Source organism: Ochotona princeps, chromosome 1 (genome assembly GCF_030435755.1).
Source record: "Ochotona princeps isolate mOchPri1 chromosome 1, mOchPri1.hap1, whole genome shotgun sequence".
Lineage (NCBI taxonomy): Eukaryota > Metazoa > Chordata > Mammalia > Lagomorpha > Ochotonidae > Ochotona > Ochotona princeps.
The window spans coordinates 109,843,166-109,858,427 of record NC_080832.1 but is presented as its reverse complement, the minus strand read 5'-3'; the positions used below and the strand labels follow the sequence as shown (position 1 = coordinate 109,858,427).

Genomic DNA, 15,262 nt, shown 5'->3' with positions numbered 1-15,262 from the left:
GAGGCAGAGAGGAGGAACAGTGTCCTAACTGCTGGGTCAAATACCTGTAGCCATATAGAGGATTTTTATGTTGGTTTTTGTGGGAGATATTAGTCTACAATTTTTTATATCAGGGTAATACTGACATTGTAGATTGAGTTATGATATATGTTGCATTATCTTCTGCTTGTTAGGGAAAGAGTTTGTTAACAGTTGATATTTATGCCAGTGGTAGAATTACTCAGTGGAATTGTACCTTGGCTTTTTGTGGAAAGCTTTCAAATTACTTGTTTTGATCTTACTGGTAGGGTCTATTTCAATTTTCTGTTTTCTTCTTTTTAAGATTTATTTATTTGAAAGGTAGAGTGACAGGGAGAGAGAGATTTTCCCATCTCTTGTTTCACTTCCCAGATGTCTACAGCAGTTGGAAGTGGGCCAAAACCAGGAAGCACAAACTGCATCTGGGTTTCCCACAGGGTATTCTGGGCCCCAGCTGGCTGGGTCATTGTCTCCTGCCCGTCAGGTTATTAGCAGGAAGCCAGGTCTGAGGCAGAGATGGCATGCACCGTAGCACCCATCTCAGATTTTGAAAATATTTTTGTCAATTTTGGGTTGTTTTTGCATTGTGTTTATTTCATCGGATTTACCTGATGTGTTGCGTGTGGTGCTGATAGTCTTCCATGATTGTTTTTCATCTCAGATTAGCAGACTGTAAGATTACTGAATGTTTAGTGTGTGAGTCTTCTCTCAGCTTTGTGTAGCTCGGTGTAGTTTGTTGCTTTGCTGTGTTTAAAGAATCTTGTTTTCTCTTTTTTCCCTGACTTTTTATGGGGTTGATTTCTGCTCAGCTGTTTAATATTTTTTCCTGTTTGCCTTTGTGTCTCCTATCCCATTAAGCTATGAGTGGAACCTTGAGTTTTTGTGATCTTTTCTTTTTTTAGAACAGGCATTCACCAATAAAAAAAAATTTCCTCTAAGCACTGCTTTACTTGGATCCTCTTAGTTTAGGTTTATTTTCATTTTCATTGATCTCTGTAACTTTCTAATTTCCCTGTGATTTCTTCTTTGCTTCTGTCATTTTTTTTTTTTTTTTTTTTTTTTACCGAGGGTCGGCTCAACTATGCATTAGCACTGGAAATAGTAATACTTGTTACCATTGACTAGGTGCTAGTCACTATAAGTGGTAATTCCTTAATCCTCATAGAAATGGTATGATTAATGAAACAGGTGGTTTCCTATTTTACAGAGAAATTGAGGTGTCGTCAGTTAAGATTTTTCAAAATAATTCAGGGACAGGATTGATTTCTGTGAACATATACCTTATACCTTATTGTAAACTACTTGGGAAATAGTGGTGATTCTTTTATATAGAATATATATTCATTTTCATAATATGGATAATAGCAGGTACCTGGATTAGATTTAATACTTTCCATATTCTATCCATATATAGAATATGACTTTTTATTCCATTGCAAAATTTTAAATTTGACAATTTTTCTCACAAATATTAGGAGGGTACTAATTGGGCTTAACTTAAAATGTATTTTGTTGGAGACCTGCTAAATTAGGAAATAGCTTTAGATGGTATTTTGTATTCAGATTCTGATTTGAAAAATGACTTGTGTGCAGAAGGGCCATTGCTCTGTTGAAGAGTAAGCATTTAAGTATTTTCTTGTTTTATTTTTAACTTTCCCTTTCATTGAATTGCTTTTGGGATTGTGAAAGAGCCTCCTCTGTTGACCTTTTGTAAAATGGGTTTCATGTTTCATTCCATTCCGGATTCCTGTTATAATAAAGCAGCATTTTTTTTTTAAAGATCTACTTATTGTATTTGAGAGTCAAATAGGGGTAGATTTTTCTTCTGTTGATTCACTCTCCAGATGGTCCCAGTAGCCAGGGCTGAGTCGTAGGAAGCCAGGAGCCTTGGGCTCTATCTGGGTTTCCCACATGGGTGGCAGGGGCTAAGCACTTGGACCATTTTTCTGCTTTCCCACGTGTGGTGGCAGGAAGCGGCAGGGATTGGAAGGAGAACAGCTGGGAACTTGAATTGGCACTCGTGGGATGCCACCCAGCTCAGCAGGTTAACATGCTGTTCCACATTGCCGACTTCAGCAGCTTATTTTTTAATCGTAATTTATGTTGTTTTTTGAATAAATTGGAAGCTAAAGTGTAATGTTAAGAGAAAAAAATTTAAATTATTATTTTATTTTGATAATCTTTACATAGTTGATTAGGGTGCATAGGGTCAAGGGCTAGAGGAAAGTGGGTAAGAATATTGTGTCTACATTCTCTCTTTTTTTTCTGTATCTGGGGGAAGGGAGGAGATAAAGGGAGAAGCCCCACCCAGCCTCCCACCCATCCCAGGTCCCCATAGTGGGGCATGCTCCGAGGGCATTGTTCAAGTGGTTTTGATAGTTCAACAGTTATGAATTGCTGTCAGTCTCGCCATTCCAAGCACGATGACATCTCTCCAGAATCCACTGATTGACATAGTGCACCTGGGAGTCTCCATTTGCCCAGATTTTCACTGCCAACACATGACTGGGTAGTTGATCAGTTTGTTCTGTTGTCCTCCATCTTCTGTTGTGGTACCAGGTGTCTTTTGCAGGCTCCAGTGGACTGCCATATCCTTCATGTTACCTAGATATATTGTCCACTGCTCCATTTAAGCCACTGAGGTGGCTGAGCTTTGACACATGCACTCCATGGTCAGACCATGGGTAAGAGATAAATTTGAAGCTGAGACCGGAAGACTCTAATAATTGATCAGTTATAGTTGAAATATGCTAAACCTACATTTCTACTATAGAAAATCACCTGATTTGGGATTGGGTTTTGGAAGTGCTTATAGCTACAGTGAGTTCTCAACAATTAATGGCAAGCCTTGTGATGATTTTGAAGTCTGGTGGTTTTCCTTTTTAGTTTGGTTTTTAACTTGAGATTAATAGCCAGAAGTAGAAATAATTCTTTTGAATTTGGCTTTTTTCTTAAAGAGCTCTTTCCCTTTTTCTTTCTTTCTTCCTTTCTTCCTTTCTTTTCTTGGTTCACAATTGAAATTTTATTGGTGTTGAGAATCAGTGCACAGACATTTCAGTTTGTATACAGTGGTTAACATATGTACCAAGAGGCTAACAAGCCATGAGTTGTCATTTTTGAAGTTATTCTAGTGACTTTCCAGCTTCTAATTTGGAGGCAGCCTTCCTGGAGGAGGCTACCAAGTACCAGTGTCTGCAGTGTTGCTGTCATGTGAATCCCACCCACTCACAATTGAACATCACACACACGACATACGCAAGTCTTCAGTCTTTCACAGCACGTTAACAAAATGATTAGGAAACCTGGACTCCCACAGCCAAAGGTGTTACAGGGTGTGCATGGTTCTGACAGAGCAACAAGGAGTGATTTACTGTAGGAAATAGCTCTACTGACCAACATGGAAAAAGTAACTGAAAATTTCCAAGACAGATGAAATGCACAGTTGTGAGTCTGAATTGACATTTGGTATGCAGTGTGTTACAGGATGTAAAAACCACCCACCTATGGAATGTGAAGCTTACACCCAGACAGATAGAGCTTCCCCTAATCCAATATCCCACTATTTTCTGGTTGTACCAAAAAATAAACAACCAGCAAATGATTTCACCTCTTAAAAAAATTCATTTACACTTAAAAAATGGGATGAGGTGGACCTCTCTCCTTCTTCAAAATGTTGCTAGAGCTACTAAAAAACTTGCATTTACAAAATAGTTGATAAAAATATTCCTCTGGATTGTACTAGAAGGGAGACAGGGAGCACTGATAAGACATGGTGTGGTGTTAATCAGACTTGACTTCCTTCTCCTTGGCTTGGTCAGAGGCGGGACTCTCCTCATTTTTAGTGTCTCCATTTTCTGTGGGCACATCTTCCTTAGTATCCTGGTTGACCACCTTGGCCTGTTTGCCGTTTGCTCCTCTCTTGCCCTTGGCTTGCACCTCCTTGTCCAGTGACTTCTCCTTGTCAGCTGCTGTCTTGGGCCTTACGTCCACCTTTGCAGGAGCCGGTTTAGCCGACAATCTGGCCACTCTCCTTTTGGGCTCTTCCTTGGCCACCCTTTTGGCAGAGCTGACCTTCCTCTTGGGCATCTTGGTGGTGGGAAGTGCACGTGGCAGGGTGCCTGCGGGCTGTGGTGTGTCGAGAACCTTTACAAAGCTGGGCTGGCCTGGCCGCTGTCACTCCTCCCGCTGCCCCAGCTGAACTTTCTTAGGAGCAAGGAGTTGGTTTAAAGAAGCAAAAACAAAAGTTATAGATCGTTTTTGGAGCATTACCTATTGCAGTGAAAAAATTTTCAGCTTTTTAAAAAAAATTTAAATATTTGAAGGGCAGAGTGACTGATCTTCCACATGTTGACTGACTTCCCGAGTGCTGTCAGGAGCCAAGGCTGGGCCAAGCCCAAGATAGGAGCCGAGGACGCTAAAGAGGTTTCTCATGTGGGTGGCAGGGACCCATGTACTGAGCCATCATTTGCTTTTTCAGGCACATTAACAGGAAGCTGGATCAGAAGCAGGGGAGAGGGCTGCCATTGTGGCATAAAGATTAAGCCTCTGCCTGTGGTGTTGGTATTGCATATGTGTGCCAGTTTGTGTCCCTGCTTTGCTCCACTTCTAATCAGGCTTCCTGCTAATTCTGCTGGATGACTAGCTGAAGATGGCCCAACTCCCTGGGAAAGCAATTGAGGACGGCCCAAAACCTTGGGATCCTGCACCAACGTGGGAGACCTGGAGGAGGTGTCTGGCTCCTGGCTTTGATTTGGTGCAGCACCGACCGTTGCTGCCACTTGGGGAGTGAATCATTGGATGGAAGATCTTCCTCTCTGACTCTCCTCATCTCTGTATATCTGACTTTGCAATACAAATAAATAAATATTTAAAAACAAACAAAAAAAAGATGGCCCAAGTCAGCAGGTCCCTGCACACACGGGGGGAGACCTGCAATAAACTCTAAGCTCCTCCCTTCAGACTGGCCCAAGTTTAGTTTGTGGCCATTTGGGGAGTGAACCATTGGATGCAAGAGGGCTCTGTCTCTGCTTCTCTGTAACTCTGCCTGTCAAGTAAAATTTTAAAACAAAGTGAAACAGAAAACAGAGGTGAAGGAGTAAAGCCGACTCAGATAGGGAGTACTGGTGTCCCTTGTGGGGGACTTAACCTGTTGCATGACACTGCCTGCTCTTTACCTTTCTTTTCCTTTTGTGTCTGACTTGATTTGCTGACACTCTCTCATTTTGGCCATTTTCTGGAGATTGGGACTATGACAAGGGCCTTAAAAGGAGAGGAACACATGGGGAGTATTTTATGTTGCTCAAGGAAGTGTGGCTGTAAGCCCTTTTTACTTTTCTTACTGAGAACTGTTAAAGCTTGCATCATTTTAAGAAAATATTTGGACCTGGTGTGGTGGCCTAGCACCTAAAGTCCTCACCTTAAACGCATCGGGATCCCATATGGGCACGGATTCTAATCCTGGCAGCTCCACTTCCCATCCAGCTCCCTGATTGTGGCCTGGGAAGGCAGTTGAGGACGGCCCAAAGCCTTGGGACTCTGCACCAGTGTGGGAGACCTGGAGGAAGTTCCTAGCTTCAGGCTTTGAATCAGTGCAGCACTGGCCGTTGTGGTCACTTGGGGAGTGAATCATAGAGGGAAGATCTTCCTCTCTGTGTTTCTCCTCTTCTCTGTATATCTGACTTTGCAATTAAAAAGATAATAAATCTTAAAAAAAGAGATTAATCGTATCATATATATTAATAGATTTGAGGCATGTTTTAAAGCTTACATCATCATCAGATCCGTATATATGCCCTTCTCTACTTCCTTAGAGACTTCTAAGGCCTGACTTGTTCCTTTCCTGAATTCAGCTTCCTCTGAACGTTATCCTCCTTGATAATGTTTGTAAAATGCTTGGGAAATGATGTTGAGATATGCGAAAAAAGTGGCAGGAGTCATAATTTTTCCAATCCCTGAACAGAAAATAAGCTCTGAGTTTGTTCTTTCAGGTGTTTATCTTTTCAAGGTCTATTGAAAATAGAAAAGTTATTTTTTCCCCTTGGCTAGTTTCATAATGAACATCTGCTTTGGTTATTCATTGTGGAACTTGCACTGCTTTTGATGCTGCTTGCATGCTGTTCTCTTGACCCTGTGCCTCTGCTGTGCTTTGCTGTATTACACATTGTGTCTCCCATCGCACACTGAGGCCGTAACTAAATACGTCTAAGACGTTTGTTTGATCCCACAGGGTTCTCAAGGTAGGTTTTGCTTCCTGTTACAGCATTAGCTTATGTGTATGTACCTGAGTTCATTGTATGCCATTTGGGGGTTGAGACTATCACATTCATCTGCTTGCCCCCAAAATGCCTTACACGATGCATTGCTTAAATGCGTTGGATTCATGTGATATAATTTGGTGCACAATATTTTTCTAAATCCAAAAGCTTAGAAACTAGCAAATATTATAAACAGTTGGAAAAGTACATTGTGAAGTCCTGAAGTCCATCAGCCTGGTAATGGCAACTGAGATTTTTAAGCAGGATACAGATTGTTTGGCTAAAGTTGTTCTTTTTAAAAATTTTATTTTTATTGGAAAGTCAGATATACAGAGAGGAGGAGAGACTGTGAGAGGAGGAGAGACCGTGAGAGACAATCACTTCCAATGATTCACTCTCCAAGTGGCCGCAACGGCTGGAGCTGAGCCAATCAGAAGCCAGAAGAGCCCAGATTCTCTTCTGGGTCTTCCACGTGGGTGCAGGGTCCTAAGGCTTTGGGTTGTCCTCGACTGCTTTCCCAGGCCTCAAGCAGGGAGCTGGATGTAAAGTGGGGCAACCGGGATTAGAACCCGTGCCCATATGGCATCCCGGTGCGTTTAAGGTGAGGACTTTGGCAACTAGGCCATAGTGCCTAGCCCCTGGCTTTAACTGGACTTTTTTTTTTTTTTTTTTTGCTATCTTTACATAGTTAATTAGGGTAAAAATGTTCAAACGCTATAGGAAAGTGGGTAAGACTATTATTTCCACGTTAGTTTTGTCATGTATCTGGGGTAAATGGAGAGATACAGGGAGAAGCCCCACCCAGCCTCCCACCCTTCCCAGATCCCTGATGTGGGGCATGCTCTGAGGGTCTTGCTCCAGTGGTTTTGATAGTTCAACAGTTATGCATTGCTGCCAGTCTCGCCACTCCAAGCATGATGAGGTTGCTGCAGAATCCACTGATTGACATAGTCCACCATAGAGTCTCCGTTTGCCCAGTTTTTCTCTGCCAACATATGGCTGAGGTGGTTGACTTACTTATTCTGTCCTCTGTCTTTTCATGATTAGGGAGGGTTCTGAGCCTGGCAGTTCGATTGGGGAGATCCCCAAAGAAACTTTGAGGTGTTCCCAGACCAGATTTTTATGTGTACCTGCAAGTACAGGGCCCAGTGCAGTCCATTGCCGCAATTAGCTGGTGGTTGGAATTGCTGGGTCGGTTCTGTTTCCAGCCCCGTCTTCCACGGTAACCAATGGGTGTTGCAGTCCAGCCTGGTTCTGCCCAGCACATACTTGGCCTTCATGTAAACCAGTGGGAGCTGCAGCCTAGTTGGAGTGACCCACAATAATCCCCACCATTCCCACCCCGTATCCTGGTTTGCCAGTATGTGCAGCAGACTAGTCCAGTCTGTTCCACATCCCATTCAGCTCTCATACATGTCAGTGGGTATTGAAGCCTAGTTCAACCCAACCAGCCAGACTATCCAGCCCACACACATGCTGTTGGTTGCCTTTCTGTCTAGCCACTTCAGCCCCTGTCCTGGTTTTCGGGCCCCCCCCGTGGGAGTGGTAACCCAAGAGGGAGGAGCCCACTATTTCCCTCCCAAGTTGCTCTTACTCCCATATTCACTCTCCAGGTGGTTCTGTGGTGTAACTTGACAGAATTAGCCCCCAATGTCAGCTTCTGCCAGCTGATGCTGCGACTAAGCCCAAACAACAACCCTCACCCACTCTAATTTTTGTTTGCATCAGTCGAAACAGTCAGCTCAGCCTGGCTTTTCCCTGATGTAGTTCGCATGAGGCCTACAGGTGTGGCCCTGCCTAGTCTGGTCTGCCCCCATCCCAGCTCACGTTCTCCAGTGGGAGTAGCTGTCCAGCAGCCCCCCCCCCCACATTCCTCCTGTTGTCTCCCCCCCACCTCCCTGGTTCTTATGTGTGCTGGTTGGGTGCAGTCATCACTTCCGGTACAGGTCACTTCACCTTGGCTTTCTGTATTGTGCACTGGTTTTTGTCGCGACCGAATTTAGCTCGACCCACACTCTGTTCTGGTGTTCGGATTTGCCAGTGGGTGAGTTAAAGTGTTCAGACTGTTCTGTCCCCGACCCATGCCAAATGTATGCCAGTGGGAAACTTTCCATGGCCTGTTCTGGGCTGTTTCCTATTATGCTTCTTGCTCTTACCTGCAGGGACTATGTCCTGCCAGAGAAGTTGGCCAGGCTCCTCCATCAGAACCTCTCCTAATGCCAGATTTCGCGCATACCAGGGGGTCCATGAGCCAGCCCTACTCAGTTCACCTCCTGTCCTAGCAGGAACAGTGGCTTTTCCTGACTGTCCTTCAACCCAATCTGGTTCTTATTGTTGGATGTTTCAGCCCAGGCATGGCTTGTCCATACCCACATACAGCTCACACATGGCTCAGTAGGGACTGAGACCTAGCCTAGTCCGTCCCAAATCTACCCTGGTCCTCCAGAGTACCAGATGGTATTGGAGTCTAGCCTGGCTTGGTCCGTCCAGTCCCAGCTCACACTTGTGCCAAGGGAGACTACAGCCATATCCAGATCAGAACGCAGCCCCCATTCCAGCCCCCATGCTCCTTGTTGGGAATCTCAACCCAGCTAAAGTGTGCCCTTAGCTGCACGACTGGGCCTGTTCCCAGCCATAGATTGCGCACATGCTAGTGGTTGCTCTGACTCAGCTTGGCTCAGCCCCTCACCTGTCCTGGTCCCTGCCTTAGATGCTATGGCTTAGCGTTCCTGGCTCATGCAGACCAGTAGGTGCAAGAGCCTAGCTTGGCATGACCTGTGCTCCATCTGATTTCTAATTTTGCTTGTTTGCTAAGGTTAGCTCAGTCCTGCCCGGTACATCCTATTCCATTACCAACTCACACATTAGCCAGCCGTTGGAGCTACTTTGCCCAGCTTGTCCAACCCCCAGGTCTGGACCACTTGTTCACCAGCGGGAGCTATGACTCCCGCCAGGGGAGTTTCCCAAGTTCCTCCACTTGATCCACTCCCAGACCCAGTTCTCATACATGCCATTGGGTTTAGGCCAGGTTTCGGCGAAGTCTGGCCTTCCGTTTGGCCTTGTATGAGCTGGTGAACGTTGCAGCCCGGCCCACCCCACACCCTATTCAGGATGCATATTTGGGTGCTGCTGCTTTGACCAGTCCAGACTGTTGTGGGTTCCTTTACCTGTGATTGATGGCAGGCTCTTTGATCACACCTAGCTTGGTCCATCACCACCCCAACTTTTGAGCTAACCAGTGGGGCTAGAATTTCCACAGGGTTTGGCCCACAAATCCCTCACAGAATCTACCCCCAGGGCTCGGCGGCGTGGCCTAGTGGCTAAGGTCCTCGCCTTGATCCCATATGGCCGCTGGTTCTAATCCCGGCAGCTCCGCTTCCTCTCTATCTCTCCTCCTCTCAGTACATCTGACTTTGTAATAAAAATAAAATAAACCTTTAAAAAAAAAAAAAAAAAGAATCTACCCCCAGATATGGTTCTCTCGTGTGCTAGTTAATGTCATGGCCCTGCCTAATGAGACCCGTCTCCTGATCCATCATCATGTCAGGTAATAGGATATGGTCATGCTAGACAAGCCCCAAGCCTCAGCTTTTGCATGGACTGGTGTTTGGTGCTCAGCTTTGTTTAGTGATTACAAGTTCTACACAGGATTGATAGGAGGTTGGTATATCAGACTTTTCCATAAAGATCATCTGGTCCCTCTCCTCAAACCTACCAGGTCCCATTACCCTCCTTTCCCTTAAAGGAAAAGTTACTCTGTCATTGGGAGGCTTTAGGAATGATTGACATCCCCAAAGTACAGTGGGCTTAACATGGAGCTACCTAAGCAGCAATTCAAAGCCCCAAAACCCCAGAGCTGGCCACCGGGCGTGTACGTGGTGGCTGGAATCAGGGTTCCGAGCATGGAGACGATCCTGGCCTGGCACCCACCAGTAGCCAACAGGCTGCTGGAAGTTTTAATCCCCAGACCTCAAGTTCGCTCCCTTCCCAATCTTATCCACTGCGCAATGATGGTGGTGGGTGGGGCCTGGTCACGTTAACTGGTCATTTTTGACTGATCTGAGAGTAGCAACTATTTACTCCTTTCCTTAACAAATACAAAGAACATGGAACTTGAAATTCAGTGGTACAGAGGGAGAAGCTGGAACTCACATTTATTGTGTATGTGTCTGAGACAGTCTTAATCTGAAGATGCAAAATAGACTAAGAGGTGATAGTTGATTTGCTGTATTTCATTAACCAATGATTTACCTTGCAGCAATTTGACTTAAACACCTATTGCCAATACACTGCATGAAAGGTTTTTTTTAATATGTATTTATTTTTGTAATTTTCTTTTTTTTTAATTTTTGTTTTTTTAAAAGATTTATTTTATTACAAAGTCAGATATATAGAGAGGAGGAGAGACAGAGAGGAAGATCTTCCATCCGATGACTCACTTCCCAAATGAGCCGCAATGGGTGGTGCGCGCCGATCCGAAGCTGGGAACCAGGAACCTCTTCTGGGTCTCCCACGCGGGTGCAGAGTCCCAAAGCTCTGGGCCTTCCTCGACTGCTTTCCCAGGCCACAAGCAGAGAGCTGGATGGGAAGTGGAGCAGCTGGGATTAGAACCGGCGCCCATATGGGATCCCGGGGCACGTCCAAGGTGAGGACTTTAGGTGCTAGGCCATGCCGCCGGGCCCAATATGTATGTATGTATGTATGTATGTATGTATTTATTTATTTTTTTTTTTAAAGATTTATTTTATTTTTATTACAAAGTCAGATATACTGAGAGGAGGAGAGACAGAGAGGAAGTGGAGCTGCCGGGATTAGAACCAGCAGCCATATGGGATCAAGGCGAGGACCTTAGCCAATATGTATTTATTTTTTAATGGAAAGCCACATTTACAGAGAGAAGGAGAGACACAGAAATATCTTCCATCTGTTGATTCACTCTCTAAGTGGCTGCAGTGGCTAGGGCAGAGCTGATCTGGAGCCAGGAGCCTCCTCTGGGTCTCCCACCTGGGTGCTGGGTCTCGAGGTTTTGGGCCGTCCTCTACTGCTTTCCCAGGCCACAAGCAGGGAGCTGGATGGGAAGTGGGGCTGCCAGGATTAGAACTGGTGACCATATGGGATCCCGAAGTGTGGAAGGTGAGGACTTTAACCACTAGGCTACTGTGCTGGGCCTGAACATTTTTTGTATCTTTTATATTTTGAGAAAAAAAAAGTTTGCTTCTGCATACTAATTTGCACAAGTTAACAACTGCCAGTAAAATCTGATTGATTTTTTTATACTAGCCAAATCAGTCAATTCGATCACCATAGACACACAGAAAATAAGGTGTGATTTTTTACAAAAAGATTTGTTTTGTCTATTTGTAAAGGTTAAGTTACAAAAAAGAGAGAGACAGTTGATCTTTCATCTGCTGATTCACTCCCCAGATGACTAATGAATGCAACTTTTGAGGGTGGATCAGGCCAGGATTGGATGACATCCAAATCAGGAGCAGGGAATTGCTTCTGGGTCTCCCAGGAGATGGAGAGGCCCAGTGAGTTGGGCCATTTTCCAGCGTTTTTCCAATGTGTTATCAGGGAGTTAAATCTGAGGTGGAGCAGCTGAAACTCTAACCAATGTACATGCCAGTGTTTCAGGTGATGGTGGCTTAATCCACGCTGGTCTCCATCTTTTCTTGAAAAAAAAAATTTTTTTTTTTTATTTGAAAAGCAGAGAACAGAGAGGGAGTATCCTTCCTTCCTTCCTTTCTACCTTTCATACTTTTTTCCTTCCTTCTTTTTCCTCCCTCCATCTATCCCTGTCTCCTTTCCTGCCTCCCTCCCTTCCTCTCTCTCTTCCTCTTTTCCTTTTTTCTGCCCCCTTCATCCCTCCCTCCTTCCCTCCCTCCCTCCCTTCCTTCCTTCCTTCCTTCAAGTTTTATTTATTTATTTGAAAAGCAGAGGAACAGGGAGGGAGGTAGAGCTTCTGTCCTGATTGACTCTCTGCCTGTAACGGGCTGAGGCAGGTTGCAGCCAGGAGTCCAGACTTCATCTGGCTGGCAGGGGGTACAAGTTCTTAGGCCATCTTCCACTTTCTCAGGTGTATTGGTAGAGAACTGGATCAGAAGCAGAGTAGCTGGGACTCAGATGGACACGCCAGTGTCACATTTCAGTGTCACAAGTGGATACTTAACCTGCTGTGTCTCAGCTGGCTTTAAGTGGTTGTTTTCAGGTCTTCATTATATGGAGTATAATTAGTACTACATGCCATGTTTGTTTTTAGGTACATAGGAAACAAGTTAATCTGTTACATACAAAGAGTGCTTTGGAAATGGATCAGCAAACCTGCTAAGAGTCAAAATTGGTAGACAAATTGAAGAATTTTTTTCTCCCTAAAAGTGGATTGTTTTTAAAAACTTGGGAAAAAGTGTTTTTCATGAAAATTGTATGAAACTAAAATTTTTAGTGTCCATCAGTCGTTTTATCGGAACACAGTCACAGTCATTCATTTAGTTACTACTGATGACTGCTTTTATGCTATAGAGGCAGAACTGAGTCATTGTGACAGAGACTGTAGTTTCAAGCAGCCTAAAATATTTACAGAAAAGATTTGCCAGTTTCTGCCTCCAGGCAAAAGTCCTTAATTCTTTCCTGTGGAACTTCATTTGAGAAAGGTAAGATGACCCGTGAGGACACTAGACTAAGAGGGATATTTAAGAGGGGTATATGCATTGGAACTGTTTTGATAATTTGATCCTTTCTTTACTGTTTGTCCTTGATTTGAACAGTTGCAGACTGGATTAGGCACCCAAGTTTTATTTTGTTCTTGCACACTGGGCTTAACTAATTCATTGTAGCTGGCCTTTTGAACAGCAGTTTTTTCTTTTGATGGCTTACATTGGAGTTTCCTTTTGAAAAGCTACTAATTGGCAGTTTCAAACTGGACAGATTGAGGCCACATAAAGCCTGTAGGTGCCTGTCAGGCAGCCGTGAAGTTAAAAATCACCTGCTGTCAACACCAGTGAATTTTATTATCGTTTTCATTTTTGAATAAATGAAGAATCACTAGATTCCTGGAGCTGCAGCATTAAATGAGAAATTGGTGATTCTACCTCTGTGGTGTATTCTCTTTGTCTGTGAGCCTCACCATAAATTACTTTCTGCTAACCTCTTTTTGGCTTTGGTTAAAAATACTTTTCTCTGGTAAGCTTTTAATTAGGAAACGCAGAAATAGAACTGCTTGATTTGTCATAATTCAAACCAGTCATAGAACTGTTAGGCTGGAGACGGCTGGCTTAGAAAAGTTTTGCCACTAAATATGTGCTTAAAACACTAGGGAGGGGTGTGTTTTGTCTTCATGCTCGTAGTTATGTATTGTCTGAGCTGTAGACAATTACAGTCAGGGATGTAGAGATCTGTCAGCTTCTTCAAGCTTGATGTTAACAGAACTTTTAAAACTTTGATCTGGTTTTGATAAGTGAAGTTCATCAACCTCATGTTTTCATGTAGAAGGGAGATTTAAATAAAAAATCACCACTAAGGTTTGACTGTCTTATGACATATCCCAATAGTGTTTGCTATTTGGGTAATCAAAATAAACGGCCTTGCCAGTTAAGATGAATTAGCCTATGTTATACACTCCTATCACCCGGCGGCAGAAGCAGCAGATGGTCAGGGAGTTGGAATGAAGATGGAGGAGGATGGGAGAGGCTGGGGGAATTACAGGTGTACCAAATCCTAGCACTATAGCTCACCCTTTCCAGCTTCTTTGTGCTGTACTGTTTTTCATTTTGCCTTTCACCCCTTTGGGAAAGGGGAGAAATGTACTGACATTTATTTTGTTTTCCAGTAGGGAATACGCTGGTTCTGAGGAAGGCTTGAAGAGGCTCAGGGTTCTGTCCCATCTCCTGTTTTCTCCCGTGGTCTTGGCTCTGTGATTGCTTTCTCTGCCACATTCCTTCTCTTGTGCTCCCTTTGACCTGTCCTTGCACCTGCCAGGACAAGCACATTTAAATGAGTGACTCAGGCCCTGCGCCATGGCCTAGTGACTGAAGTCCTCGCCTTGGATGCGCCGGGATCCCAAATGGGCGCCAGTTCTAATCCCGGCAGCTCCACTTCCCATCGAGCTCCCTGCTTGTGGCCTGGGAGGGCAGTCGAGGAAGGCCCAAAGCTTTGGGGTCCTGCACCCGCGTGGGAGACTGGGAAGAGGTTCCTGGTTCCCGGCTTCGGATCGGCATAGCACCGGCCGTTGTGGTCACTTGGGGAGTGAGTCATCGGATGGAAGATCTTCCTCTCTGTCTCTCCTCCTCTCTGTATATCTGACTTTGTAATAAAAATAAATAAATATTAAAAAAAATAAATTAGTGACTTGTATTAACGTGAAGCATGAGCAAGAAATCCCAGTAGGCTTGCTACTGCAGGTTTGCTTACGGCTTTTGAAACATATGTTAGATAAGAATAAAACTTTGATGACAGACATATCACCAAGAGCAAGATAGCTCTTCGTAGTGAAAGCTGCTTGTAGCCAGTCAAGGGAGGCTTTTTGGAAGAACACAAGCTTTTTTGAGAAAGGAAGAATGGGATTAACAGTTTTTTTTAATTAAGAATTTGTTTATTTTTATTCTAAAGTCAGATCTACAGAGAGAAGAAGAGACAGATCTTGGATCTGCTGGTTCATTCCCCAAATGGACTCAGGCTCCCAAGGCTTTGGCCCATCCTCCACTGCTTTCCCAGGCCACAAGTAGGGAGATGGATGGGTATTGAAGCAGCCAGGACTTGAACTGGCACCCAAATCGGATCCTGGTGCATGCAAGGTGAGGGGTGGTCCAGTGGCTAAGTTAATACAATGCTGGGCCTGGATTAATAGTTTCAAAAACATTGATTAAGAATGGAATTGAGAGTGGGATTCAGGTAATCAGCAGATATTGTATGTTTACTTTGTGTGAGACATGGTTCCAAGGCCTGGGGAGGCAAGGGTGAGTCTGCCCTCAGTAGAGAGCACCAGAGTGACACAT

The 15,262-nt window shown here is 44.3% G+C and overlaps 2 protein-coding genes across 2 annotated transcripts in view; one reads left to right on the top strand and one right to left on the bottom strand.

Annotated features, from left to right (window-relative positions):
* Positions 1-15,262, top strand: part of ZFAND3 (zinc finger AN1-type containing 3) — a 245,042-nt gene that overhangs the window by 15,647 nt on the left and 214,133 nt on the right. The gene's annotated exons all lie outside the window — the stretch shown is intronic.
* LOC101528965 (non-histone chromosomal protein HMG-14-like) lies at positions 3,799-4,138 on the bottom strand. The gene has a single exon (XM_036494202.2). It carries the CDS (start codon positions 4,102-4,104, stop codon positions 3,799-3,801), a length of 306 nt encoding a protein of 101 aa, XP_036350095.2. The 5' UTR covers positions 4,105-4,138.